Below are 27,635 nucleotides of genomic sequence, written 5' to 3'. Positions count from 1 at the left end.
TGTTCTTCGTGAATATTTCCCCTCACCCAACAGGGTGCTGTAGTTGCTTCAGGAGAAACATGAAACAAACCAAATAATGGCAAGCATGTGTTTGAGACGTTTAATTTCTGTTCATTTCACAGTTACTAAAGTAGCAGAATAGAAAATCTAATTGACTGAAGGTTTCAGTTTTGAGCTTTGTAATGTTACAGGAATTATGTGTATTTGCTTCTTTTTAAAATTAAAGAGAGAACCGGTTCATTAGACTACTATTAGCTGCGGTGCTAAGAGAAACTCTGATAATGTTACTTTAAAAAGTGGTGTTGCTTTAAAAACATGATGCCTTATATTTTTGTGAAAGGAAATTATTGTATTTATACCCATAAATGCACAGTATGATTCTGTCCATATCCTTGATTAGTGTTTTTATAAGATCCTTTTCTAATGGAGCGGCGTTGTGGAGAGTACTATAGTAATTTCAAATTGAGGTAAATTTATACACTTAGTATCTATTAATATCTCTTTCAGCTTGTCAAGTTAAATTGATGCAATCCAAACACACTTTTATATTGATATAAACAGGAGAGAAAGATAACTATTAATAGTATCATTTTTTTCTACTGGTTATTTGTGATCAGCTGAAGGAATTTTTTGTAAATATTAATGTGTGGTCTTTTTTACATATATAGGGAGCATTGGTTTGGTTTTTGTTTGCTAGGATGTGTGCACTGTAATTGGTTTTCAATTGTAATAATTTTGAATTGGGATTCTAAATAGAAACCAAAGCATAATGCAGATAATCATAGAACATCCTATATCTCATGGAGAAAAAAGTTATATATAAGTATATATCTATTGTATTCAGAGCAGCAGTAAAAAGTTTAGTAGCTGTTGTTTTATTTTACTTTAGGTTTTAAAAGCTGTGTCCTATTTTATATAAAGCTAGCATGGAAACAACCATCTGGGAGACCTGGTGTTGGAAATAGTTTTTTCCTTCTTCATTCAGAGTGCACAGTGTTTGCGAATGTCACGTGTGTGAGCGGGCGTAATATTTCTTTGATTCAGAGTGTGTAATTCCTGGCAAGAAAGAAATCGATTGCCAGTAGATGTGATGAGGTTTAGTTTGAAGATAATTGAAGTTGGACTGTGTCAAATCCTTCATATTAATTAATAGGAACATTTTGTTGTGACAAGACCCCCCCTAATTAGCTGACAGTTTATAACTGAAGAAGAATGGGGATTGACTTAAAATTTAGACATTTCAACACATTAAGTTAACGTAATTAAAATAAATGAGAACTGCATTTGGCACTCCTTGTTTTAATTATGTTGAAGATTTATTTGCATGTCGCTTTGTGCTCATTTGAGCATCTTGTATGTTAGTCTAGTTCAAGCATTGTGGATATTATTCTGTCTATATTTTTAAAGTAGAAACACCACACTCAGCAAAGCTTAAATAATTCCTCAGAATTTGACGAATCTCTTTGGTGATGCTGAGGCAGTCTTTCTGTGTTTGTGTTGGGAAATGGGGATAAAAAAAAGGAAGTTGAAAATTTCAGTTCCACATTTCAAATATAGCTATTTTGAGAAATATATCTATCAAGTCTCAATTAAAATATTTGATTTTCAGTTGATACAGTCATCTTAACCCGACTTTTTAGGGAATCTTGTTGGAGTAGTGTTTTGATGGAGGAGGAATAATGCTGCTTGGTAGGGCTTCATGTACTGTCACTTTCATATTTCTGCTGCCACAGCTTGTCTGCTTCTCTAATCTGTTTTATAGAGTGATGGCACACTTCTTTAAATAGTACTATCAGAGGAAAAATGGAAATGTTTGCTGTGGGAAGTACACAGAAAGACAAAGCTGAAATAAAAGGGAAAATGTACTTTCAAATTTGGCAGAACAGTATTTTCCAGCAGTTTGTGTCCTAGTGCTTGGGAAAACCTGTTACATTTAATTTGGTGCAGAGTGTATTGAACACGATTTCTTTAATTGTTTCCAGAAGTTTATAGCATATTAAGGGAATTAAAAAATAGGTGCCATTTGCAATGTATTTTTGCATTTTTTACACAAAACTTGGCAGAAATCTCAATTTGGAAATGCAAAGCTTCATCGTGGTGTTTTCAGCGTGGCTTGATTTCATTAGAGAGCATGACTGTAGTGCTTTCTGCCGGGAGGCGTTTGGGGACAACTGAAGAGAGAAGTGCTGTTCCCTCACAGCAGTAGATGACCTCCTCAGTGGGCTGCTCAGCTCTGCAGCACCTGGTTGGTGGCCGGCCAGGCTTTGTCACCCACATCCTTCAACCTGCACATCTGCAGCCCGTGTCCCGCTCTGGGGGTGTATGAGGGAGAAGAGAATGCTCTTGGTCTTATGGTTCTTGGCCAGACTTATGGGGAAAGGGGAGGAGCTGTTGGTGTGGATTGTACAGCACATTAGGAAGAACGGATAGTGTTGTTAGGAAAGCTTCTTGGTGGTACTGCCCTCGGATAATTTGTGTAGAGAATTCAAGACACAAAATCCATGGGAAAATCGCTTTCATTCTGGTACTCATTATTAGTAAAAGTTAGCTTTCAAACAGAGAATACCACTACCCAGTTGGAAGAACAGTGATAATATTCAAGTTTTGGGTACCACACCCAGTTTATTAACTGGATTTCATTGCTTAAGTGTCAAATATTAAGCATTGGTATAATTACTGATGCTATCAGTTTCTTCAGTATTTCTGCCTGATGCATGTGACAAATTATGTGTTGTGGTAGTTGTTTCACAGTTTGAAGCTGTGCAGACTATTTGCCAGTTTTTATATTTACTGGAGATTTTTCTCAGCAGTCATAGACTGAAAAGTAATACGATAAAAAATGTGTTTTCTAAAAATTCTGAACCACAGAATATACCCCTTCCTGTGAAATTCTGGAAAGGAATTCCAGAAGCTACAAATTTCACTTTTGCATTAGCTCTGCTTACTGAAAACATAATAAAAAATGGTTTTGCTCTGAGACTATATGTTTTTATTATAGTTATTTCTTTCCAGACACGATGTATGAAATAGCATCTAAACTATTTGTTTTCTTTCTCTTACAGGCTGCTGAATCAGGAATAATAAAAGTGAAAACAATAGCTGCACGGAACACTGATATTTTGGCAGGTAATTATTTGCAATGCAATGGGAAAAATAAATGTGGGTTACAGATCAAAATATTAAGATGTCTTGGATGCGTGTAACAATCCTACATGTCTTTTAGTGTGTGCTATATCAGTGATGCTTTACTTTTTAGCACCTAGCAAAAAAATCCAGTAGCACAAGAATTTTGTAATGTTACTTCTGTTTGTTTCTGGTTAGTCCCATACTGATGCTGAGGAAGGTCTTAATTTTCACTCGTGGCTCTGCAAAAGTAACCATCCACTTAGAAAAATAGGATTAAATACTTAGGCTCCAAGTTATCAATATCTTATTCAATGTCTGCGTTCACCACAGCTGCTGTTGAGTGCTCTGTGTGGAGTTCAGCAGCAGGATCCTCATCTGTGTGTTTAGTATAAAGTCCAGCCTTTGGAGACTTCTACCTGGCAGGCAAAATTCCATCTTAATCTGAGACAAGGTCATTCAATTTAACATGTACTGTTGCCTTGAGGGACAGGAGATATCTTGTGAGTTGCAGCTTTGTTAGTGCTTAAAACAGTATCTCTGACTTTCTTCAGCTTTATTAAATAGCATGTAAATTGATGGCTTCTTGCCAATTGCTGGTAAAGCCTTTGGCCGGATTTGAATGTCTCTGTATTAAAATTTTAGTGTCTACTCCAACTGCACTCAAAATTCTTAAAATGCTAAATTATTGGAAAGGTTCAAATGAAAAAGATGCATAACTGTCTCTTGGTTTGAGGTATGTAATTCAGATATTGGCAAGGAGGCACTTTCTAGAATTATTTGAAGTAGCAGTCCCACCCCACCGTATTTCACTTTAATGCCTCTTTTTTATTTGTTTATTTTCTTTGTTTTTACTGCTGTCATGTATGCTGACATAAGTGGGAAAACTATGCCAGGTAATGTCAGCTATGCATCAAAATACACCAATGAACAAGAGAAATCTTTAGTTAGCTGTTTGGGAAGCTGTCAGTGTTCTTTGGCATATTACTGTGTGAAGAACCTCATATTTTAGAAAGCTAATTTGTAGTCCTGCAAAATTCTTTGGTTTTTAATCTTAATTTCAAAGCAAAGAGGTGTGGAAGATCATTGATTTTTGGGCATGGATCTGCAGTCTTTACTTTTATCTTTTTGAGGGAATACTTTCTGGTAGTTGGTCCAGTTTTGTAGGTACTTTTCCTTTGGAAGGTTTAAGCTAGAATGTAGTTAGTATTTATTTCATCAAAAAAACCGCACGGATTTGTTGTTACGATGTTTGGAAGACCAGTAGGTCCTAAAAGTTATTTTCATTAGTTAATTTTTGCTAATAGGATAACAACTTTTTTCCCAGTAATAAACTGCGGAACAGAGGGGAACTTATACTTTGCCTGCACATTATCTTAACATTCCACAGTTTAAACATAATGCCATTAAACAATCTCATCTCTTAATGGACTTCTGTGTTTTCTGAGGTATCACTTGTAACCTAATAATGTAGATAAGTTAATGTCAAGATCTCTGTTGTCTCCTACCTGCTATTTCAAAGTTTTTTGGAGGAAGGTAGTATGTATGCTTTAGTAATAATAAAGCTGCAAAAGACTACTGTAATTGTGAAATCTAATGAAATACTTTTTGACTGCTAGATGATCTACTAATGGTCTAATAGATGATTAGATCTACTAGATTCTAGTAATCCAAATAAATATTTTGATCAGGATATTATTTTTCTTCTTATTTTGATCTAATCTGTCATTTCACTTAAGTAGATGAGAACAACTGTATCGGATTGTTTCCAGTAAGCTGACCTGATGCTTTCTTGAAGCATTACACTGTGCAAGATTACAATTATTAATAAAATAGATGTAATCTTAAATAATGAATACAGAGGCATTATTATGTCTGGTGAGATGTGCTTAACTTGCCAGAACTCTAAGGTCATTGATCTAACTTCTTTGTTTCTCTTGGAAAAGTTGAGTAGTTTCAGAGTCTTCATTCTTGGAAGTCTGTCTATGTTTTATAGTTTATTTATGAGAATTGAATAATTCCAAAAGAGAAGTCAAGTTGTGCTTTATATCACGAGATAAATGTGAAAAATTATTTCCACATAGCTCTGAGATGTGCAATTCATATTTTTGTTTTAGACATTGATTCAAAAAATAAGAGTAATAGCCTTGCTGATGGAATGAAGGAATAAGTTTTACTTTCTCAAAACTTCTTTTTTGATGTGGTTCATTATGATAGATTTCCTTTTTAATATATTCTTACATAATTCTGATAGCAAAATGGAAGCAGACTTGGATATAAGAAGAAATGTGTGTATTTTAAGACTGATGCTGATGTAATGATTGGTACCAAACCAGATCTATGAAACATTAATTTTTAAGCTTCATAAAGTAAAAATCCTTGCCTAGTTAGTGTTGTGAGATTATTTTTTTTAATGGTTTCTAGAAAGAATATTGTAAAAGGTTCACATTTTTCTCTGTCATGTTATTTATTAACTCTCATGCCATTTTTGCCATTCAGAACTTTATAATGAGTCTTATGTTAAGGATGAAATTTTGCTTTCTTCTTGCTGGTTAGAATTTAGTGGCAATTCAGAAATTTGTGTGAGTGCATAAGCATTTGTGCCCATATTAGAGTGAGCTCTCTAGGCTCGATCAACCAAGTGTTGTAGGTGTTGATAGGCTATAAAGGCCACTTAAACATCTAGCTCACATGTAGACACTGACAATTAGATGCCTGAATTACATGTCTTAATTGGGAACAAATTCTGGTTTTGATGAAGTAGCCACTGTTTTGTTTTTAATCCAAGAATCATGGGATGCTTCATAAGAGCATGATATTGCTGGATATAGTTTTACTATGTATTTTAAAAGCTGCTTTATTTGCTTTGTAGTTCAGTTAGAAAAGGTGTTGAAATCAAAGCAGATTGTTAACCAGGCAGTGAACCTATGTATATATTCATATTTACGCCCACATTTCAATTGGTTTTGATTAGGCATTTGGTGCAAGGTCAGTCTGTCAACTGGACATAGAGCCTGTACTGGCTCTGAAGAGGCTGACAAAACTATGGACTGCTTGTGTGTTAATAGCACCTTGTAAGACTGATTACCTTAAAGAAAGTTGGCATCTATAATTTATACAACTCTTATTATTTTCATAGAAACTTATTAGTCATGTTACTTAGTGTATCAGTTTAAAAATATCACTAAAATATATTTTTGTAGCTTTTATCTTGATGTTTGTTTCAAGTTTTTTTTTCCAGATCAGTTGTAGTCATACTTAATGGCTCTTGAGATCCAAATTTCAAAATTGCTCAACAGAAAAAATAAAATTGATGATGTTTGCATTTTAATGTGATAAGGTATCTTTTGTTGTAAGATCTGTGCTCTAAAAATGTATGTGAAACTTTTTCATGAGCACGTTTCTCTTATTACACATAAACTAAAAAACAGTGGATGACAACCACTGTAAGAATGCACAATGAACTTTCAACTGTGAGGAAATTTTTATTATCTGAAATGGTGATGAGCAGCTAAAAATTTAAAAGTTTTTATGAATCACAGCTATACATACAAGCAGAATAGCACTCACTGATTTGAGTCATGCTTTCCATTCATCTTTCAGAAATATTTTCCTTTTTTTTAAAATTTTATTAAGTTTATCTTAGATTTCTAGAATAACTTTTATGGGGAAAAACTTTTTTTAAATGTCAGTGTGGAATGTTATATTCATTTTGAAGATTTTTGTCCTTAAAAAAAATAATAATGAAACTTGTTTTTTTCCTCCTGACAAAGCTTAATTTTCAGAAGCTGTCCTTTCTCACTAAAACACTGGTTGAAAAATTCACAGCCAGGTGTATGTACCCAGGGTACTGTACACAGGTCTAGTAGGAGGTGTCCCTGCCCATGGCAGGTTCCAATGGCAGTTGGAACTCAATGATCTTTAAGGTCCCTTCCAACTCTAACCATTCTCTGATTCCATGATTCTATTCCCTTTCCTTCCATGCGCTTTGAAAGGTATCTTTGTGCCACGCTTTGTGTTGCTTTGAAATTCGATGCTGAGATGAAGCAGAGCAGGAGAGGTCTACCAGTGTAAAGCTGGTCCCCACTGCAAGGCCAGAGAAAGCTCTGGGATGGGCAGAACCTTACAGCCTTTTACTAGCCAAATGGACTCTAAGTGGACATTTTGGATTTGGAAAGAGAAAGTCACTTGAGTGTGTCAGGGTGCTTAAAGGTGCTTGGGAATTGAGCCTCTGCCAGGGTAGTTGTGGAAGTGAGCTGTGGCAGCCCACTGTCTGTCTTCACTTGCCTTTTTCCTGTGCTGCAAAAGTAAATCCCAAATTTCCAAGACTGGCAATTGTTTATTGTTAATAAGTATGATTAACAAATTTTGCACTGTATTCTTCAAAGTATTGAACGTTGACTGCTTCCATCTCTCTTTTTGAAAGCGTTGAAAGAGAACAGCTCAGAGGTAGTTCAGCCTTTTCTAATGGGTTGTGGAACAAAGGAACCAAAGATCACTCAGCTGTGTCTAGCAGCCATACAGAGACTCATGTCCCATGAAGTTGTTTCAGAGGTAAGACCAATCTTTATATAAATACATAATTATTTCAGCGTGAGAAATACAGGCCTCAAAGCAAAGGCGTATGCTTGTTTTTAGGAAGCCATTTATATTATCATTAACATAGTCTGGAAAATATTTTACTCATATCTGGTTTTAAAAAATCATAATTTAAAGAAAACCTTTTTGATCGTTTAAAAAAATAAAAAATAAAAGATGAGGAAACATTAGTAACTTCTAGAAGGAAATTCATGAAAATTCAAACTAGCTCATTTAATTTGCATTCTTAAACTGCAGGAATAAGCATGTAATGATCCATAAATTCTTAAAGTTGCATCCACAAAATTTACTCTGTGTGATAACATTACTTATTATTTTTGTAACATTTTACTTTTAAAAATAAGATAAACTGGATGCACATTTCCTGCAGCTGTAAATGTCATCATATATTATGGTACTGCATATATAGTGTGTGAAGAAGCTGGTAAAAATAACACCGTTAAAATATGTGTTCAGTTGTGCTTGCATAATGTTAAATTACACTGTTCTTTTTCTGATATCAATGAATTTTGAGGGTAAAATGTCTTTGTGCTGTCTCTTCTATATTTCCAAGTAGAAAATGAAGAACACACTTTAATTTGAACTGCACATTAAGAGATTTCTGATGCCAGTTCTTTAAAAATATTTTGGGAAGTTTGTGACAATGAAATTGGCTTTATGTTCCCAATATAGCCCTGTGGTATAGACAAACAGGCGAATTCAGTTGCGATAGATGTTTATGAGAGGGCTATTTTTCTATGTGTACACATGATATACCAGTATGTAAACATCTTAATTGTTGGCAAAAAATTATTTCTTTGTAGGCTGCAGCAGGAAACATTATTAATATGCTTTGGCAACTTATGGAAAACAGTCTTGAAGAACTTAAATTGCTCCAGACAGTTCTTGTACTTTTAACAACCAATACAGTTGTGCATGATGAAGCACTGTCCAAGGTAAGAATTCGTTATTGCCAACTATAGTACTTCAATAATCCAAGAGGGAAAATAGGGAGAAATTTTACACAGGAAGCATTTGGGAAATAATGGAAGAGGAGGGGGCTTTCTTGATTCTGTTGTGCCCCTATTGTCTTTATATCTAGATTTTGAAAACAGGATTTCTTTTAGGTTCCTTTTCAGTCTGTTTGTTAATTCCTCCACAATAATACATTTCTGATTTAATGGAAACTTTAAATAAAAACACTGGGCTAATGCCTATCTTGCTCATCTGCCAAATTCATTGTACGTATGTTTTCAAACTGAAATCAGAGCACATAGTGCCATGTAAATTCTCACTAATAAAGCAAGTATTAGAAACAGCTGCCTGACACCCGACCTTCAGTCTCTTTCAGAAGCAGTCCAGTTATTGCTCTTTCACTCAGAACTGAAATAACTTTATTGCAAAATTTTAAATGTGTACCATTTTGGATATTATGTTTCAACTGAAACAAAAAGTAAAAATTTGATCCATTTTAATCTTAAATTGCAAGATACTTCTCTTTGAAGGAGCAACATTGTTTACCGATCTGTGGGCTGTGAAGTTCTGTCTAGAATAAGTTTCTCTTCTAGATTATGTTTTATAATTTTTTCTCTTGAATATAAAAAAGATTTTTTTGTTTTTAAATAAATCATTCTAAATTGCTGTCTGTGTTATGCTCTGCCTTCAGAGTACTGATTTAATATCAGAGTGATTTTTTGTTTGTTTGTTTTGTTTTTTGAGAGAGAATAGAATTGAAGAATATTTTTGAAGGTATTCTGTTCTGGTGCAAGGCTTTCAGTTTTTCTTTGCTTCTGGTTTTAATGAAATAACTTCCTAGCTGGTTAAACGTGAGAATATTAAAACCATTATTAATCTACTTAACCAAGGGAAGGAAAAACATGAAAACAAAGCTAAGTTACAAAGGTCTGCCGAAAGTAGGAACATAATGGAAAATTAATAAAACCTAGAGATGGCTGAATAGCAACCTAAGGATGAATGGTTTGTCAGTAGGTTCTTTTTTCACTTGAGTAGTCAAATTATGTCAAAGGCTCTTCAGCACTACCATGTTTCTTTTGTTCCAAATAATGCTCGTTTTTCAAATGAGGTGCTATGTTCTTGGGCAGAACCATGATTTTTGAAGAAAATGGAAATAGTTTAGAAAGTGGGATTGCCAGTCATTAACTGGGTAGCAGATGTTCTTTAACAACGTGCAATGTTGTTGTTTTATCAAATATGAATCTAAGCTCTAGAAGGAGACAGTTGCTGTCTAGGTCCACTGTACCTTTCCCTTCTGCATATCAAATACATGCTTCTCATCACTTCCCTCGTTTATTCTTCTTCCCCTGCCTCTGTGTACCCTCTCTCCCTTTTCCAAACACATTTTCCATCATCCTTTATTTGTTCATCTCTCTAATGTTTAGAAACTTTCTCCTTTTGGATACCAACCAAAGAGCATGTGGGAACAGTAGCGTCAAATAAGTAGGGAAGGTCTTTCCCAGCACATCTTTCTCTTGTCTTGTGTCCTGATTGAGAAGCATGCTCACATAATACAGTTACGGGAGAATCTAATTGCTGTACTTCTAACACTTTCCATAGTGCACGTTAAGATCTCGTACATTTAGAAATATGTAGTCAAATTTGGGCAAGTTCTGACAGGAGTAAGAAAAACATTCCTGACAGAGCAATATCCTGTAAAATTTCTTGGTGTTGTCCAAGGGCTGAAATTAATAGAGTTTCTCAGTTAACCAAATATAATCATTGTTTGCCATGGGTAAAATGCTGCAATGGTTTGTTTGGGTTTTTCTACCCCCAAGATTCTTTCCAGAAATGTCTGAAAGTTTTTTCCCCACATTGAGCAGTTCTTAGAAAAAAATCATTTTGAGCCAGACATATGTTGCATATTCATGTTTCAGCTTGATTGATGTAAATTAAGAAAATTACTGTTAAACCATATTGAAAATCCCCTTAATATGGGCACTGCTGTTACTTATTAACCTACAGATCATGCAGTATATTCTGAAAGTCCGGAGGTGTGTGACTGCATTGTAAAATTTCACACTAACATGGAGATACCACCTGAGCAGAGTCCACAAATCATTTAAAAGAAAAAGAAGCAAAAGAAGATTATGCATCTTGTATGGCTTAGAGCATATAGCGCTATGGCCGGGTGTGGTTGAGGTTCATGCAGGTGCAAGTACACAGAATAAGGACAAAAGAACAAGTAATACAGGTTTCACTACACATACAGATGTTAATTTTCAAAATTCATTATAAAGTAAGTAAGTATTAAACTATGCGTTAGAGGTAGTATAAAATCCAATGGGAAACAGTATTCAGGTCACTGCCAGCACAATGACATATTAAAATAAGTACCTTAGAGAGGAATAATAGCAGCTGAGGCAAGATGGTTGTGAAAGTATTATGATTTAATGTGGGAGAGGAGTGGCATTTTAGCTTTGGAGTTGACTGACCTTTCTGTGATTAACTGTATAATCTTAATGTCCTTTGATATTAATATTCATACAAGTTGTTTTATGTGGTTGATTACTGTGTATTCTCTGTATGATGATTGTATTTTTATTGGCACATTATAATATCTTCAGTTAATACAGCCTGAGATTACCTTTGGGGACGAGTACTAAAGAAGTTTTTGGCTAGGGTAATCCATAAAACTTATTCTGGTTCTTCAGATTTAAAATGATTAAACCAATTTTTTTTCAGGCAACCTTTTGACAAACTGTAGTGCAAAGCATTCTAAGTTAGCTGTCTTGACTCTTACCTGAAAGATGAAAACGTATTATTGTAAGATGATTTTTATGTTTTATTTTTTCCTTTCAGGCAATTGTACTTTGTTTTCGATTGCACTTCACAAAAGATAATATCACAAATAACACTGCGGCAGCTACGGTGCGGCAGGTAGTTACTGTTGTCTTCGAGAGAGTGGTTGCTGAAGATGAACGATACAAAGGTGGGCATACTTCTTACTCTGCTTGCTTCTATTAACCTGTTTTTTGGACACACTTCAAATGTTTATCCTTTTCAGATAAAGCAGTAGTAAAAAGTCTATAAACATTATTTTAAAAAAATTAAATCACAGACATTATTATTTTTTACTGTCTTTTATATATTTACTTGTATTCAAAGGAGATTAAATGCTTAGCCATTGTGTCAGTCCAAGTCAGTAGAGCAATAGATAAAACCTAGATTTTTTTCAAGCTGTGAGAACTGGTCTTTGGGTTAGTATTGTGAAGGAATTTGAGGCGAGGGTGTCATTTAAGTGAAGGTAACTTAGATTTCCGAGTGTGAAATACGTGGCAGTAGCTTGAAGAGAATATTTATTGGAAAGAAGTGCTTGGTATTGATGATCTTTGGTACTCAATCTAATTTATATTTCTGTAGACATGATATGTAGCAGAAGAATTACCTGGCCATTCTCCTACAATCTTTTTGTAAGAACACTTAATGCATACTTGATTTGCAATGGTTCCTTTGTTCACAGAAGTATTTTTTGTTTTTACACAGATATTGTTGACCAGCCAGTTGCAGTTCAAGGAAACAGTAACAGAAGATCTGTCAGTACACTGAAGCCATGTGCTAAAGATGCATATATGCTTTTTCAGGTAGTTGGGGAGCATATATTTATACGTTTGTTGTTATAATGGGGTACTTCAACATGCCTGTAAGAAATTTCAGACATTTGTTGTTGGCATATTGGCAGTGTCCTTAACCAGAGCCTTACGCGTTCTTATGTGCATTTATTTTAATTGGCGATATATACCGTATCCCAGGGGAATGATTGGAAAATGAAGACAAAATGGCTTAGGAAAAGGTTTTACTATAAATCTTAAATAATAGCTAAGCATTCATGTCTGCATTAAATTCAAGGTTCTTTTTTCTGTGACCCAAACATTGCTATTGTAGTTCAGTCTTGCTTCTTGTGCTTAGTATTGTGTATTAAAGTCAAGTATATAATAAGAAGTAGTAGTTGTATTCATCACACCACTAAAAATCTTCTTGACGTAGCAGATTCAGTGGTCTGGAAGTATTTTTGAACACAATTAATAGAAGGATATCAGGAAATTTTAAAATGTCTTTGAAAAAGTATTTTGCTTAATAATTTATGTAAAAGAAGTATTTGAGGAAAAATTATGTTGAAATTGGAAAATTAACTCATTACAAAAGAGGGAGAGACTGTAGATTTTGTTGTAGTCTCAGAAAAGTTATGCTGACAGAGGACTGTGCAGAGAATGTAAATGTTACTGTGTTTCTTTTTAAGGATCTTTGTCAGTTAGTTAATGCTGATGCTCCCTACTGGCTCGTGGGTATGACAGAAATGACCCGGACATTTGGCCTTGAACTTCTTGAGTCAGTCCTGAATGACTTTCCACAAGTGTTTTTACAAGTGAGTAGTTCTTGGAGGGAAAATAGGAAGACTTTTGTTCACATGAGTAGTAAAACTTACACTTCATTAACTCCTCTTTAATTTAGTGTATTACTTTTCAAAAGGATTTGTAGCTTTTACATGTTGGGTTTTTATGACAGAAAAGTACTGTGTGCTTTTTGTACATTTTTTTCTATTCCCATACACTTTATTTCTGTTTGTGCATTTTGTAGAGCATGTTGTACTCTGTTTCTCTTTTTGTTTTCTCATTTATGTCTCCTCCAAAGATGCATTTTCTTATCTTGCATGATTTATGACAGCTCTGTAACTTAGTTTGTGGCGTTGTTATTTCTATGAAAACATTAACCTCACCTCATTTGCAAAGCAGCAAGAATCAGGACTATGAATTAGCTGAATCCACTGCATACAAACACACCGTGATCCTATAGGAATATGTTTTAGCAGACAGTAGCTAAATAAAAAATTAAATATATAATAAATGATGTATTAGCAGTCTTTCAATTTGCAAAATAGAAGAGAGGTGCATGGCATTAACATGACCATGTCATTTCATCATGCTTTTTTGGTAGCTTTACAATGGTGTCCGCCATTCTTCCTTTTCATTTTCTGCAATTTATACAAAGATTTACATGACTTCAGAGTGCTTGATCATAACAGTAAATATAAATAAGATGTATTGTCAGAGCTACTGGCAGCAATTAAAGAATATCTGCTTATAATCTGTTCTGTTTTATTTTTCAGCATCAGGAATTCAGTTTTCTTCTTAAAGAAAGGGTATGCCCTCTTGTTATAAAGCTCTTCTCCCCAAATATCAAATTCAGGCAAGGTTCCAGCACCTCATCTTCCCCAGCACCAGTGGAAAAACCATACTTCCCCATCTGTATGCGTTTGCTGAGAGTAGTTTCCGTTTTGATTAAGCAGTTTTACAGTTTGCTGGTAAGAAGATGTTCAAGTTTTCTTATGGAATTCTGTTTTTCTATGTATATGCCAGTACTGTGATCAGTGATAGTATCAATTAGTTCTTGGGAACTGTTGACATATACTGGGGGAAGAAGTCTAAATATTCTTTTCCTCAGATGTAAACACAAATACGCATGTATTCTACATGTATGAGTTTATTATACATGGGCTGGTATAAATTCTCAGAGTAGATTAGCTGTTGTCTTTTCTGTACTTAACTGCCTTTCAGTTAAGGTTTTGGGAACCTTTTGATCTTCTTATGTTGTTTGCCTGGCTTTAGGTAATGTTGATTGCTGTGCCTTGTTAATAATTGCTAAGAGGCTTTTTGTTTTGTGTTGCCAGAGCTGTTGACAGAATGTGCATAAAAAGCATATGTTCAGCTGTTCTTACCTCACAAATTTTAGATGTTTGCTTAAAAAGATTTTTTTCCATTTCATTGGTTTACTGTAGTACATGTAAGAACTTCAGTGCAATGTCTGTAAGGAATTTAACTCCTTCAATACAATTGCATATGTGGTGCCAGCTGGGCAAAAATATTACTATTATTAGAGTATGTTTTTAATATAATTTTGAGTAAATGCTTTTAGATCCTGTGCAAAACTTGCTGGGATAGGACTCTTAAGATGAAACAGAAGTTTCTTGGAGAAAATATTTTGTAGTGGCTTTTTCTTGTAATCTAATGACTATAAACTATATCTTTTAGGTAACAGAATGTGAAATCTTTCTGTCATTGCTGGTTAAGTTTCTGGATGCAGACAAACCACAGTGGCTAAGAGCTGTTGCAGTAGAATCTATTCACAGGCTTTGTGTGCAGCCTCAGCTATTAAGGTATTAAATATATTGAATATCACTTTTATATAATATTTAAGAAATCTTTTTATTTTTCTCTGGTGGAAAATGCTTCCTAAAACATTGTAAATATGTAGAAACTTAAATGCAATAAACTCTTCAAGACAATTTTTATAAAGCATTAGAAAATGCTTATTATTGAGGAAGGCCTGAATTATAGTTATTTGAGTATTTCAAATCCTTGCCATCTTACCAGTGCCAAAGGAGCATTTACCTAAAACTAAATATTATTATTTACCTAAATATTTGCAGTTAAAATGTGCTTTTAGTCTACAGTTTGGATGGGAGGGGGGAGATGTTGCTCTTAAATATACTTTTACTCCCTAATTTTTCACATATTTATTATATTTTATATAATATTTTCCAGATCTTTTTGTCAATCGTATGATATGAAACAACATTCCACTAAAGTTTTCCGTGATATTGTGAACGCACTGGGGTCCTTCATCCAGTCGCTATTTCTTGTACCAAGCACAGGGAATGCCTCAGCGACACCTAACCAAACTGGTAAAGCCTTGTCCTTGCTCTCATTTTAATTTTCCAGCATTTTCTTGTAATAATAAGTTCTGATTTGATTCAGTATATACATTTGGCTTGGTACTGATCTGTACTTCCACATTCATTGAGCTGAAGAGCTAGTTTGAGACAAACCAGGTGATTTTATTTACCTGTACTCTGGGGAAGATGTAGCCTCCAGTCAGCAGAGCGGTGCTGCTGCATTTGTGTCTGCTGCTACAGCAACCAAGCTTCTTGGCTCACAACTCTTCTGAGGGAACTACTTCTATTTTCTGGCTATAACAGATTTGTCTGATATCTGTCTCCTTGTGCGGGGATGTCATTTATGGCAGTGTGCAACTGAAGCTGTTAAGACAGTGTGTGTTTGCTTCCTCCTGGAAGGCAACAGCTAATTCTTCTGGATGTTCAGGGACAAAACTGGACTGAGGAAGCAAAGAGGTAGAAAGGTAGATCTGTGCTTTACAGATGATCTTTGCTTTTTCTGTAAGCTGAAAACAGTCACTGAAACTAAACTTGATTGTCTTTGTTGCAGCCAGGGTTTTGGCATTTCACTAGGTATATTTTTATTTCTATAGGAAGAAATGGTCCTCCTGTTAATGCCTTTTTAGGTGTTTATGCCTGAGTTAAGGCACTCTACTTCTTTCCATGATTGTCAAAGCAGAGGCCTCAGCAACAAACAACATAAAGATAAGGGTGTCTTTTGACATTGAAAGAGATAAACAAATAATCAAAGTATAATTATTATCAATCATATCTACTATTAAATTAATGAACATTAAAAAGTCTGGTTTTAGACTCATGCCTTCTACGGTTCACTTGTGAATTCTGAATTCCAAGTTGGTGTTAGCATTGATTGCATGAAGTAGCTGTTCAATAGCTGTCTGTACGGGAGCCGATAGAACACTTCTATTAGTATTATTTCTGAATTAGTTTAATATGCTTCAGGTAAATCAGAAGAGCACTTTTCATGGTGTAGCCTGCACATATGAGAAGCCATTCTAAAATACTCGTTCTCCTGAAAACTTGAATTTTGCCTTCAAGTGAAACAGCACTGCAGTAGGGCTGTACCCTTAGTGCGGTTGCTTTCTCTGGCTTACTGTTCGAGTTCATTTTCTCCTTTACCTTTTCACTTCTTTCTGCCAGAGTTTTTCCCACATTTCTTTTGCATTCATTTCTCTTTCTGCCTCTTTTCCTCCTATGGCCATGTCTAACACAAAGAGCAGATCAATGCAGCCTAATTTTTGAACTGAGTCTTCTATGTTATTGGTGGTCCTGTCATAGCAGGCTCTCTTTACACGAATGTAGGTGGATTTTGAGTCTCAGTTTTGCAACAAGGCATTCATAGAAGTTGAAAGCTGCATCTACCTAAATTCTCTGCTGCTTTTATACTGGTGTAATGTAAGTCTTTTTACTGCTTTAAGGGGTTAACGTTGATAAAAAAATAATTGTATATGTGGATCAGTGGGATTGCAGAAAATGACACCAGTATAACTGTATTTGTGTTAGCGGCAGTGTTTGATTAACCATTTCTGTTCAGCAGTATGATTTTGTTTTTTCAATCTTAAGCTTTATGGTGTTAAAGTGCCTACGTAGGCTTCTGTGTGTATTCATATTGCCTAAACTAGTAGTTTAGTGTCTCTATGTGTTAAAAGCGAGCACTCCAAAATGGCAGTTGTTACACTGGTGTATTAGGTGCTCTGAGGCACCATCCTGAGGACTCGGCCTTTCTCTCCCCGTTGTCTGTACAGACAAAGTCTGAATTTGTGGTACCTACTCCTAGTAAGTATAGACCTTCTCTTATATGTAGGAAGTGTCTATGTACAGAATTCCTTGTTCTTTTATCTGCTTTTTTTGGCTTCTTAAATTGGAACCAAAATTTGTTGCCTTGTAGCTTTTGGTTGGCACATTGTCAGCTCTTTCCCAATGTGGTTTGTTTTCTTCTATCTTGGCATGGAACAGTTAAACATTGCATTTCTCTTTGAGTTTCTTCTTGTGGCTTTTCTGTTTCTGAAATCTTGAAAGTTTGTGATGATCTAAAGGATGGCTTGAAGGATGATGGAGCTGGACTTTTTTCAGTGGTTTCCAGTGATGGGACGAGGGGCAACGGGCACAAGCTGGAACATAGGAAGTTCCATTCAAATATGAGGAAAGACTTCTTCACAGTGAGGGTGACAGAGCACTGGAACAGGCTGCACACGGCAGGTGTGGAGTCCCCTTCTCTGGAGATTTTCAAGACCCACCTGGATGCAGTCCTGAGTGAAGTGCTCTGGGCAATCCTGCTTTAGCAGGGGAGTTGGACTAGATGATTTCTAGAGGTCCCTTCTAACTCTGACAATTCTGTAATCTTTGTTCTTGGAATGATTAACCTCTCTTTCCTATTACTGAGTTCTAGATGCAACTATTTAAATAATCCTTAACTTTTAAATATCTGTCTGAGTTTTCACTAAAATATGTGTTGTTTTCTTGAGACCGTTATGAATACTGCTATACCTTTCACAGAAGCATTTTATTCTGACTGCAAATGAGGTAGTTGGCATCAATCAACTGTGCCTTTTAAACTAATTACTTTGCACATAGGATCGTGTTTTAGACAGCAGAGGGAGCTCAAAAATAGTTTTTTGTGTTGTTGTTTTTTTAGTATCAAGCAGGGTATCTCAGATTAATCCTTGAATCTCAAATTAAAAATTAAACATAGAAGGAGGATGTTTGCCAATCGCTAAAATTAGATTGGTTAATTTTATCACTTTGTTTTTCTGCACAGGAAGCAATGCATCAGGGAATACTGGCTCAGCACAAACTAACCCGGGAGTGCTTGGAATGGGAGGAGGTGCCACCGTATTACCTGCCTTTGAGTACAGAGGCACTTGGATACCTATCCTGAATGTAACAGTACAAGGCAGTGCTAAAGCTACCTAGTAAGTACCTCTGTCTTTCTGAAAATGTATATAACAAATATTTTTATTTCCAACTTGACGGTATAACGACTTCTCTATTAGCGAATATTGAGGTCTTCATTTCACTGGCATTGAGGTGTACTATGCATTTTCTTTTTGTCAGTGCCACGAGCTGTTCTGATTTTTTGCTATTTTGTCCGAATGCTTTGAATTCTGATCCAAATGTCTCCTATGGTTTTAGCATCTGTTGGATTTTTATTTTTTTTTCTACCATACTGTTGCTGTATTAACGCCTCACTTTTAAGCCTCACTACAGTATATAACAATTTTAGAATATATTTTATTAGGTTGTGTAATGGGAAACATTAGCGGTATTAAGCAATTGGGACAGCAGTGGGAGTGAAAAATAGCTTTCTTACACTAGCTTTATTGTATTTATATTTTTTATTGAACAGGATATAGTAGATATTTGCCACGTTGTCATTCGAAACAATATATCGACCTATATACAAAGGTTAGACTGTGAGTCCTTCTGAGAATGACCAATTATTTTTGTCATGACTCTGTATAATGGAGATCATGTTCTCAGTTTCAAGCTGTGAAGACTATGATACTTTCAAAATAGTGGAAGTTTTTTCATGTCAGTCTTGGCCACTGAGGGTCAGTCTCTTCCAATTTGGAAGTTATTTGTACAGCCCATGAAACTTCGGCATACTCAGCAATACTCAATGAAGTCAACAAATAAACCTGTATCTCAATACTTTTAAAAGTAGAAACTCCTTTATCTGCCTTTGAGACACAGGAAAAATTCATCCTCAGATTTCAATAGTTTAACATGTATGTGTTGACTTTTTGCTCCAGCAGTGGCCATGAATGTTATTTTAGGTTACCTTACTGTTCTCCAGAAATGCAAATTTTTAACAAAAGCATATGAAAGCTACTTCATGCTTTGGCCACGTACTACAGACTCCTGCTTTTCTTCCTTTTCTTTTTTCTTACTTTTGATTCTTAACTGGTTCAAGAACATTGCAGCCACTATCACAGTCTCTCTGTGCCGCTCTGAACTTGCTTGTGTTTTACCTTTGGATCCCTGTGACTCCATCCTGCAGTAATTCCACGATTCCCTCCAAGTAATTTTTGCATTCTTTTTTATTTTTGTATAAGGTTACACAACTGTTACTAGCATGTCAGCAGTTTTTCTCCTATCTTGTACTTCTATCTGTAGTCCCTGCATGTAAGGAGATGACTAACTGTAACTGTAGATATGGGTTATGTCCTAGCCTTGGTTCTCTCCTACTGCTGTGTTGAGGTTTAACCCCAGCTGGCGGCTAGGACCACACAGCTGTTCGCTGTTTGGACTGGGGAGAGAATCAGAAGAGTAAAAGTGGAAAAAAAACTCGTGGGTTGAGATAAAGTCAGTTTAATAGGTAGAGCAAAAGGGGTACATGCAACCAAAGCAAAACAAGGAATTCACTCACTCCTTCCCACTGACAGGCAGGTGTTCAGCCATCTCCAGGAAAGCAGGGCTCCATCATGCCTAATGGTTACTTGGAAAGACAAATGCCATAACTCTAAATGTCTGTCTTCCTCCCAGGCTCCTTCTTCTTCCCCAGCTTTATATATGGAGCATGATGTCAGATGGTGTGAAATAGCCCTTTGGTCAGTTGGGGTCAGCTGTGTCTCCTGCCAACTTCTTGTGCCCTTCCCTGCCTCCAGACTGCTTACTGGTGGGACGGTATGAGGAGCAGAAAAGGCCTTGACTGCTGAGCAACAGCCAAAACCACCAGTGCGCTATTGCACTATTGCCATCCCATATCTAAAACATAGCACCATACCAGCTGCTAGTAACCCAAGTTAATCTGTCCCAACTGAAACCAATGAACTCTACCTCACAGGTACATTCGTAGAATCATAGAATTGTTTAGGTTGGGAAAGACCTTTAAGATCATCAAGTCCAACTGTTAACCTAGCACTGCCAAGTCCACCATGTTCCTAAGTGGTACGTCTACACATCTTTTAAAATACCTCCAGGGATGGTGACTCAACCGCTTCCCAGGGCAGCCTGTTCCAATGCTTGATAACCCATTCAGTCAAAAAATTTCCTAGTATCCAAACTAAGCCTCCCCTGGCACAACTTCAGGCTGTTTCTTCTTGTCCTATCGCTTGTTACTTGGGAGAAGAGACCAACCCCCACTTCCCTTTGTAGAGCCTAGCCTTCCCTCCCTCAAGGAGATCAACAATCCCAGCCAATTTGGTGTCATCTGCAAACTTGCTGAGGTTACTCTATCCCCTCGTCAAAGTCGTTGATAAAGATAATAAAGAGAACAGGCCCCAGTAATAAGCCGTGGGGAACACCACCGCGTTGTAACTATAAATCCCGTTAATAATTTTAATTAGAGCCATATATATGTACAGACTTATTTGTAGATGGAAGGTGAAATGTTAACTGTTTGATTGACCTATGCTGCCTGTGCCCCCAGATATCTAAGGTAGCTATCTTCAGGACATTAGAGGTAATAGCTGAAGTGTTACACACTCGAGAGAAGGGAAATCCTTTGTGCAGAAAAGAGTGGTGACACTACAATATTAAAATTTCTTTGGTATGTTGTAGCTGGAATGCCTAGCCTTTTTAAGAGCAGTTTGTAGAGCAAATGATGAAATAGTGGTTGTTGGATTAGCAGGTAGTTTTTTTAACAGACCATCTCTCCTTGTATAAACACCGCTGCTGTGGCAGCTACAATCTGTTTCCTATTGAGTTTGTAACTCAGCGGTTCTTCATGTGCTTTTAAGGTAAAATATGAAGAAAAGTGGCAGCGAAGATGCAGTTCCAGCATAGTGATGTTTTAATTGCATGGTTTTCAGCAGTGAATCATGTAGACATTTCATTTTTTGTCCAAATAACTTCCATTGTTTACATCTGCATGTTGGTGATGAATATTTGGTCATATGTTGTTGACTTTTCCGGTCATATGGACTCAAATGATAATGGAACATCTGACTTGTTCTCAATTTGTTAGAACTGTATTCACACTGTCATGACTTTCTGGCCCGTTTCCTCTGTTATTCCTTTGTTCTTCTGTTTTTCTGAATAGGTTCTGTTGCAGTGGCTTTAAGTAAAATAAAATACGAGTAGAGCAATTCATTCAGTGATGCTTGCTTGTATCTGTTAATTATTTAAAATATTTATTTGCAGATCTAGATACTGTACTTGGAGTTTGTACCCTTTCATTTACTGTTATATTTAGTGGCTTGTTTACTCTTTTAGCTAATGAGTTAATCAAGAATATTTTTTTTTCTTGAGTTGCTATAATTCTTGAAGGTTGGTATTTGGGGCCCGTTTGTACTTAACGTTCATTTGGAATCCTGTTTTTTATTATTGTTTTTAATCATGGTGGTACTGTTACACACTTAACTTGTTATGCTTTCAATTTTTTAGTTTGGAAATGCTGGACAAAGTGGAGCCACCTACAATTCCTGAAGGCTATGCCATGTCAGTGGCATTTCACTGTTTACTGGATCTTGTCCGTGGTATCACTACCATGATTGAAGGAGAGCTGGGGGAGGCAGAAACAATCGGTCAAACCGCAACAGAGACGACTTCGTTACCAGCGCCGTCTTCAGAGCAGCAAGACTTGCAGTCTGCATCTGACCAATCAGAGAAAGAACTAGGTATTTGAAAATGCAAATGCTATATAAAACCAGCAGTTTTACATAAAGGAAGATTAAAATAGTTCATGCTTTGTTGCTTGAGTTTATTGTTTCTAAATCATTCTAAAAAGCTTTCAATGAAGTGGATTTGAGATTTTTATTTTTTTTTTGTACTTGACTTGATGTACTGCTTCTGTCCTGTAGCACTTTAGCCATAGACTCCTGATGGTCTATTAATAGTGTTTTACGTGTACGTACGTGGGATGTGAGGGAGAAATATAGGCATTCTATTCTCCGCAACTACTGTTTGTCCTTCCTATCTCCTTAATTCTGCTTAACACTGAGATCCAAGGTCACAAAACACAACCTGACTGAGAGAAATGTGACAGTTACATTTTTCTTTTAATGTGATCTTATTTCTAGTAACAAATTAAAAAGGTGACTGTTTTAATGGAGAGATTTTAAGTAAGGTTGAACTATCTAGGGCTCAACTTCTTTAAAAACTGGTATGAACCGGGGCTTGTATTTGTGCGATGCAGGAGGAGCCTGTGCGTGCAGGTACAGGAAGGTTTGTGTTTGAAGAGTGATTTCTGGCTGGTGTGGGGTTTGTGCCGGGGCTCCAGCCCCGCCGGAGGGAGAGGGAAGGGGCTGGTCCCCGGCCCTGCCCGCCCCCGGGAGGCAGAGAGAGCTCTCCATGGTGCTGCAGGCACCACCGCCTCAGCCCGGGCCTTGCTGTGCCCCATTATGGGTCTCTTAGACCTATATATTTTTTTTTTCTCCTATTAAATTAAATAAATTAAAAAAATATGGATAATCATAAATACCAGGGGAGAATATTTTTCCTTCACTACCAAATTTCAGTGAGTTTCCCATCTCACATTTACGCACTTCTGAACGTTTATCTTTTTTACAAAGATTAAAAATAGTTATATAAATATATATATGTGTAAATTTTTTTTTGTGTAATTCAGAATAAGCATTGCTTTTGTGACTTTTTTTTACTTTGTTAATGTCACTTTAAATGTGACTGTTAATGGTACTGGTGTTTGTGTATACACATGTGTCAATGCAAACATGCATTATTAATTAATTATAAAATTGTTATTTAAAATATTTCTGCCATAAACAAGTATATGTATTTCTTTCAAGTTAGCAGAGCAGTCTGGGAAGAAATGGTGAATGCTTGTTGGTGTGGTCTTCTGGCTGCTTTGTCTCTCCTACTTGATGCAAGGTATTTGGTCTTTCATTTCTCTCAGTTTTTTAACGACGGCATTCCCAGCTGTATTTTGAACTGACGGTTGATACGGGTCAAGTTGACTGTTGTATGAGAGTGTGCTGTTCATGGTACCTGAGCAGACAGGTTTGTGGGTTAGTGTAGGCTGAGTGAGGATCTGTTGAGAGTAAATGACACAGAAGTCTCCAGAAGTCTAGCATCAACTTTTAATGTATTTCAATATAGAACAATTAATTACATTTTCAAAGGCTTGCATTTAAACTATTCAAATTATTTTTATTCCTTTTTACTTTGACTGAATGTTTCAACACATTGAAGTGATTCTACCCATGTCCTGATTACTGTTGATAAGAGACTAAATAATGTCTTGGTACTTGATAGTACTATGCAGTCTTTGAAGTGGAAAAGTTGTTTACTAGGTAATAACATTTGTCTCTTTCAAAGAGTCTTTTGTTATCAAACACCATGTTCTGAAATTAGTGTTAAATACCTCCTCATAGTCTCCTTTGCCAAGTCATTCAGAACTAAAGACCAATTTTATAGGAAATGGTTTTGAAGAATTTTTTTGATTGGTTATGCTTGCTCTTCAGTATTTATAGTGTTCACAGGTTTGAAGTATACGTTCTCATTGCTTTGAGTTTTGGTTAGCTGCCTGCTTCTGTACTGTGGATTAATTCTTACTAAATGATGTGTACTCTTTCAGCACTGATGAAGCTGCCACTGAAAATATTCTAAAAGCAGAACTGACCATGGCTGCACTTTGTGGACGACTGGGTCTTGTAACATCAAGAGATGCCTTTATCACTGCCATTTGCAAAGGATCCTTGCCTCCTCACTATGCCCTTACTGTATTAAACAGCACAACTGCAGCTCTCTCCAGCAAAGGTAAGTATATAGGTTTTCCTTAATTGTGTTTCCATGTATTGTCCTCTAAAGTTACATTTTTTTTCAGGATGCATTTGCAAAGATAGGCAACTGTAATATTTGGTTATACTAAATTGTGTTAGAATCCTTAGACAGGATCTAGACTGCCTGCTTTCCAGGACTGTTTAGTCTTGGCAGCATCTGCTGGGCATCATTCTAGCCAACCTAAAACTTCCTGAATGCTTAGTGTATGTCAGAAGTTCATATTCTAAGGAGATCTGTTTATCACCCTAAAAATCTGTTAGGATACGTAATTAAGGCATTCAAATTCTGAAAAGGTCTCTGGGCAACTCAGATACTTTAGAGTTGGCTTACAACATCCTGCATTTGCAGTGTACTACAGTCTTTTCTACCATTGTCTAGCGATGGTAGTACTGTGTAAATGGAGGATCTTAAGTTCTGGTCTCTGTTCAGCTTACAAGAAGTTAAATCAGTCCATCCTGAGATACTCTTGTAAGTCATGGGATATGCCAGTTGAGGACGTACTCTTTCTAATTTTGAAAATCAATTACTACATACCAAAAAATGCAACTACCTGAAGAGCATGAAGGTGGACCTAACATTAGAATTCTTATTGTAAAACAAAAATACCTTAGTCTGGGAGCAAGGACCAGCACCTTTACTTCAGCCTAGAAGCTAAGGGTATTACTAGATCTTAATTCTGTGAAGCAGTACATGTGGCTGAGCTACACGGATCTCTATAGAAATGAAGCAGTGAACTTAGTTATTTTTTATAGGTTACTCTTCTTTTTACAGATGAGTCATAAAATGTCCTGTATTAGGAAAACTTCATGACGTAGCATTTATGACACCTTCATTTTCTGAGTGCACTAGCATAATGGTAGCACACAGTGATACAATTACACACAATTGCCACAGATACCTGAGTTGAGACATGGTCTAATGCTGGTATCTTAGCGCAAATATTTCAGTCTCGACATAAAATTTATTAATGTGTTGCAAGCAATATCTAATAGTTAGTGAGAGGGAATAATTACTGGCTCCTTTAACTCTGTAAGGCAATGATGTAATAATCTGAATATAACCGAAGGTCTCAAAGTGAGCTGCCTTAAAACTATAATACTGTGAAAAAAGTCTCTGGAGTGTGTTTGCCAGAAGGTGGTTATTACTACAAGTATGTACTGGATTTTAAATTTAGAGTAATTTTTTCTTTTTCTTTTCAATTTTCCTCTAGCATATTCCATTCAGGGACAGAATGTTCAAATGATCAGTCCCTCGAGTGAGTCTCATCAGCAAGTTGTAGCAGTAGGGCAACCCTTAGCTCTTCAGCCACAGGGAACAGTAATGGTAAGTACAACTTGTAAGTGATCTCATCATGCTTAACTGCTTCTTTCTGCATCGCTGTGTGTCTCAAAAATAGGCAACAGATAACCATTATTTGTAAGAGCGCTGAAATATTATCCTGAGCTTTTAATTTGCAACAGCCCTTAACAGCAAAGTTCTTTAACAGTAAAGAAGACTTTTGTTGATTTTTATCTGACTCTTAGCTCAGCATCCATTCCTTTCAAAAAACCCTACGTTTCAGCTCTGTTATGTGCCTGCGTGTGCAGGTTCACTTATATGTTGGTTTTTTTTTAAGATAGACTCTGATTTTGTGGAGAAAATGCACTTAAAGCTGGAACTTGTGTCTTTGATCATAATATGAAACTAAGAGGAGAGGGCAGTGATCAAATTGTGTTCAACACCATCAAGATAAGACTGAGACAAGGAGAGATACTGAACTACTCTAAAAAAGATACATTGCACCAGTGCAAACAAATTGTAATCTTTAAACTATGTAGTTAAAAATAGCAAGTTTCCTCGAAACGCTGTTATTGTAGAATAATAAAAATTATATGGTCGTTTGTTTGTTTGTTTTTTAGCTGACTTCAAAAAATATCCAGTGTATGAGGACGTTACTCAACTTAGCTCACTGCCATGGAGCCGTTCTTGGTACATCGTGGCAACTTGTCCTGGCTACTCTTCAGGTATAATAGGAAATATTTATGCCTTGCTTTTTTTGCCGTGATCTGGTTTTGAGTTTTTATGTGAGCAATAGAAGAAGCTTTGATTCTACTCATGGTGTACTTTGAATTCCCTTGAGTCAGTACTGTAGCATTTCACTTGCATTCTCTTTGGCTGGAGGGCTGCCGGCTAGCTCGACTGCACTGTTAGTTTCCTCTCTGCCTGAAAAGGCTTTTCTGCTGAAAATGATCCTTTTTTTAATTTCAGCATCTTGTGTGGATTCTGGGACTGAAACCTGGTGTTGGGGGTGCATTAAAACCTGGAAGAGCAGTAGAAGGGCCCAGCACTGTAAGCGTGATTTTTCATTTTACAGTTAATGATTATGCAGTATTTTCTGTTGCAATCTATAAGACACGTTTCTGTCTCTTTTTCAAGGTTCTGACTACAGCAGTTATGACTGATCTGCCAGTTATATCCAGCATACTTTCAAGGCTTTTTGAAAGCTCACAGTAAGAAACCTTATCTTATAATTAAAATAATGTGTGTATCTCAGACTTGGCAGTGTTTTGATAGCTGTTATTTTTCAGGTACCTTGATGATGTGTCTTTACATCACTTAATAAACGCCCTTTGCTCCTTGTCTCTGGAAGCCATGGATATGGCCTATGGAAACAATAAGGTATAAAAAGAGTTCTTTGTTTTCTTTTTCAATGTGTTTTGTAAAACTTGCAAAAGACTTGTACGTTTGTCCTTTTAATCTAACTATTTTTAATATTAAGACAGTAATACATTTGATACTCTAGAGGAAAAAATAAATTGTGAACCAGAGAATGTCTTGTTTATAATGGTTCATATGGTTACTAAATTCTCTGAATTCTCATTGTGTTTCTGGTACGTTGGTTTTTTTGTTAACTAAGGAATGTCATGTGTTTCCATTAATCAGATTATGGGTGGATAAAACTTCTAAAAGCCCTTGTAATTTCAGAGGTTAGGGATTCTGAATAGCACCGTATGTTCTGTGAGGTGCTCATTTTCATTTCCATTTTCTTTTGTAATATACTTCAGAAAAAGCCTGAAAATTTAGATATTTTAAAAAAACCCATCATTCATATTTACTTGGGAAAATGATGGTATTCGTGTCAGCCTCAGTAAACAACCTTTAGCCCAGAAAGGTTAAAGACCCTGTGATTGAAGAAGATTGAGTATGTATTCTTGTCATAATTTAATCCCAGAGGAGATTTTCTGAAAGTTTTTCCTTGATCTATTACACTAGAGATAACAATGACAGAAAATATGCTTTATAATATTTGACGATAACAGCGACAGAGAATGAATTAAAATAAACAAATTTTGTGTTTAAAATCAGTTGAAAATGAGAATAAAAAATCAGCAGAAATGAGAACAGAGCATGATTCCTGCACAAGTCATTTTGACTATATGTTGATTAAAAAAAAAAAAGTTTACTCAATTATATGCATATCTATTTGACTAATGGGAAATTTATCATATTCCTGCAGGGCATTTATGAAGCTGGTGGAAGCTAAAGCACAAGGGGATTCTTAAAT

At 36.0% G+C, this 27,635-nt stretch overlaps 1 protein-coding gene across 10 annotated transcripts in view; it reads left to right on the top strand.

Annotated features, from left to right (window-relative positions):
- MON2 (MON2 homolog, regulator of endosome-to-Golgi trafficking) overlaps nucleotides 1–27,635 on the top strand; it is an 84,032-nt gene that overhangs the window by 12,460 nt on the left and 43,937 nt on the right. For all 10 annotated transcript variants that reach the window (XR_001414288.1, XM_014963724.1, XM_014963725.1 and 7 more), the window contains exons 2-19: nucleotides 3,063–3,126; nucleotides 7,550–7,677; nucleotides 8,526–8,657; nucleotides 11,518–11,647; nucleotides 12,202–12,299; nucleotides 12,956–13,081; nucleotides 13,823–14,017; nucleotides 14,745–14,869; nucleotides 15,258–15,397; nucleotides 18,168–18,321; nucleotides 21,737–21,969; nucleotides 23,098–23,179; nucleotides 23,886–24,067; nucleotides 25,302–25,414; nucleotides 25,990–26,094; nucleotides 26,339–26,419; nucleotides 26,507–26,580; nucleotides 26,659–26,749. Coding sequence is in view for 9 of the 10 variants with exons in the window: in XM_014963724.1 (XP_014819210.1) it covers nucleotides 3,063–3,126; nucleotides 7,550–7,677; nucleotides 8,526–8,657; nucleotides 11,518–11,647; nucleotides 12,202–12,299; nucleotides 12,956–13,081; nucleotides 13,823–14,017; nucleotides 14,745–14,869; nucleotides 15,258–15,397; nucleotides 18,168–18,321; nucleotides 21,737–21,969; nucleotides 23,098–23,179; nucleotides 23,886–24,067; nucleotides 25,302–25,414; nucleotides 25,990–26,094; nucleotides 26,339–26,419; nucleotides 26,507–26,580; nucleotides 26,659–26,749 (2,253 nt within the window). In the remaining variant the exon portion in view is untranslated. The remainder of the gene's footprint in view (nucleotides 1–3,062; nucleotides 3,127–7,549; nucleotides 7,678–8,525; nucleotides 8,658–11,517; nucleotides 11,648–12,201; nucleotides 12,300–12,955; nucleotides 13,082–13,822; nucleotides 14,018–14,744; nucleotides 14,870–15,257; nucleotides 15,398–18,167; nucleotides 18,322–21,736; nucleotides 21,970–23,097; nucleotides 23,180–23,885; nucleotides 24,068–25,301; nucleotides 25,415–25,989; nucleotides 26,095–26,338; nucleotides 26,420–26,506; nucleotides 26,581–26,658; nucleotides 26,750–27,635) is intronic.

The sequence above is a fragment of the Calidris pugnax genome, unplaced genomic scaffold, assembly GCF_001431845.1.
Source record: "Calidris pugnax isolate Ruff unplaced genomic scaffold, ASM143184v1 scaffold44, whole genome shotgun sequence".
Lineage (NCBI taxonomy): Eukaryota > Metazoa > Chordata > Aves > Charadriiformes > Scolopacidae > Calidris > Calidris pugnax.
Note: the sequence above shows the minus strand (reverse complement) of the source record. Positions and strands in the feature narration are given on the sequence as shown.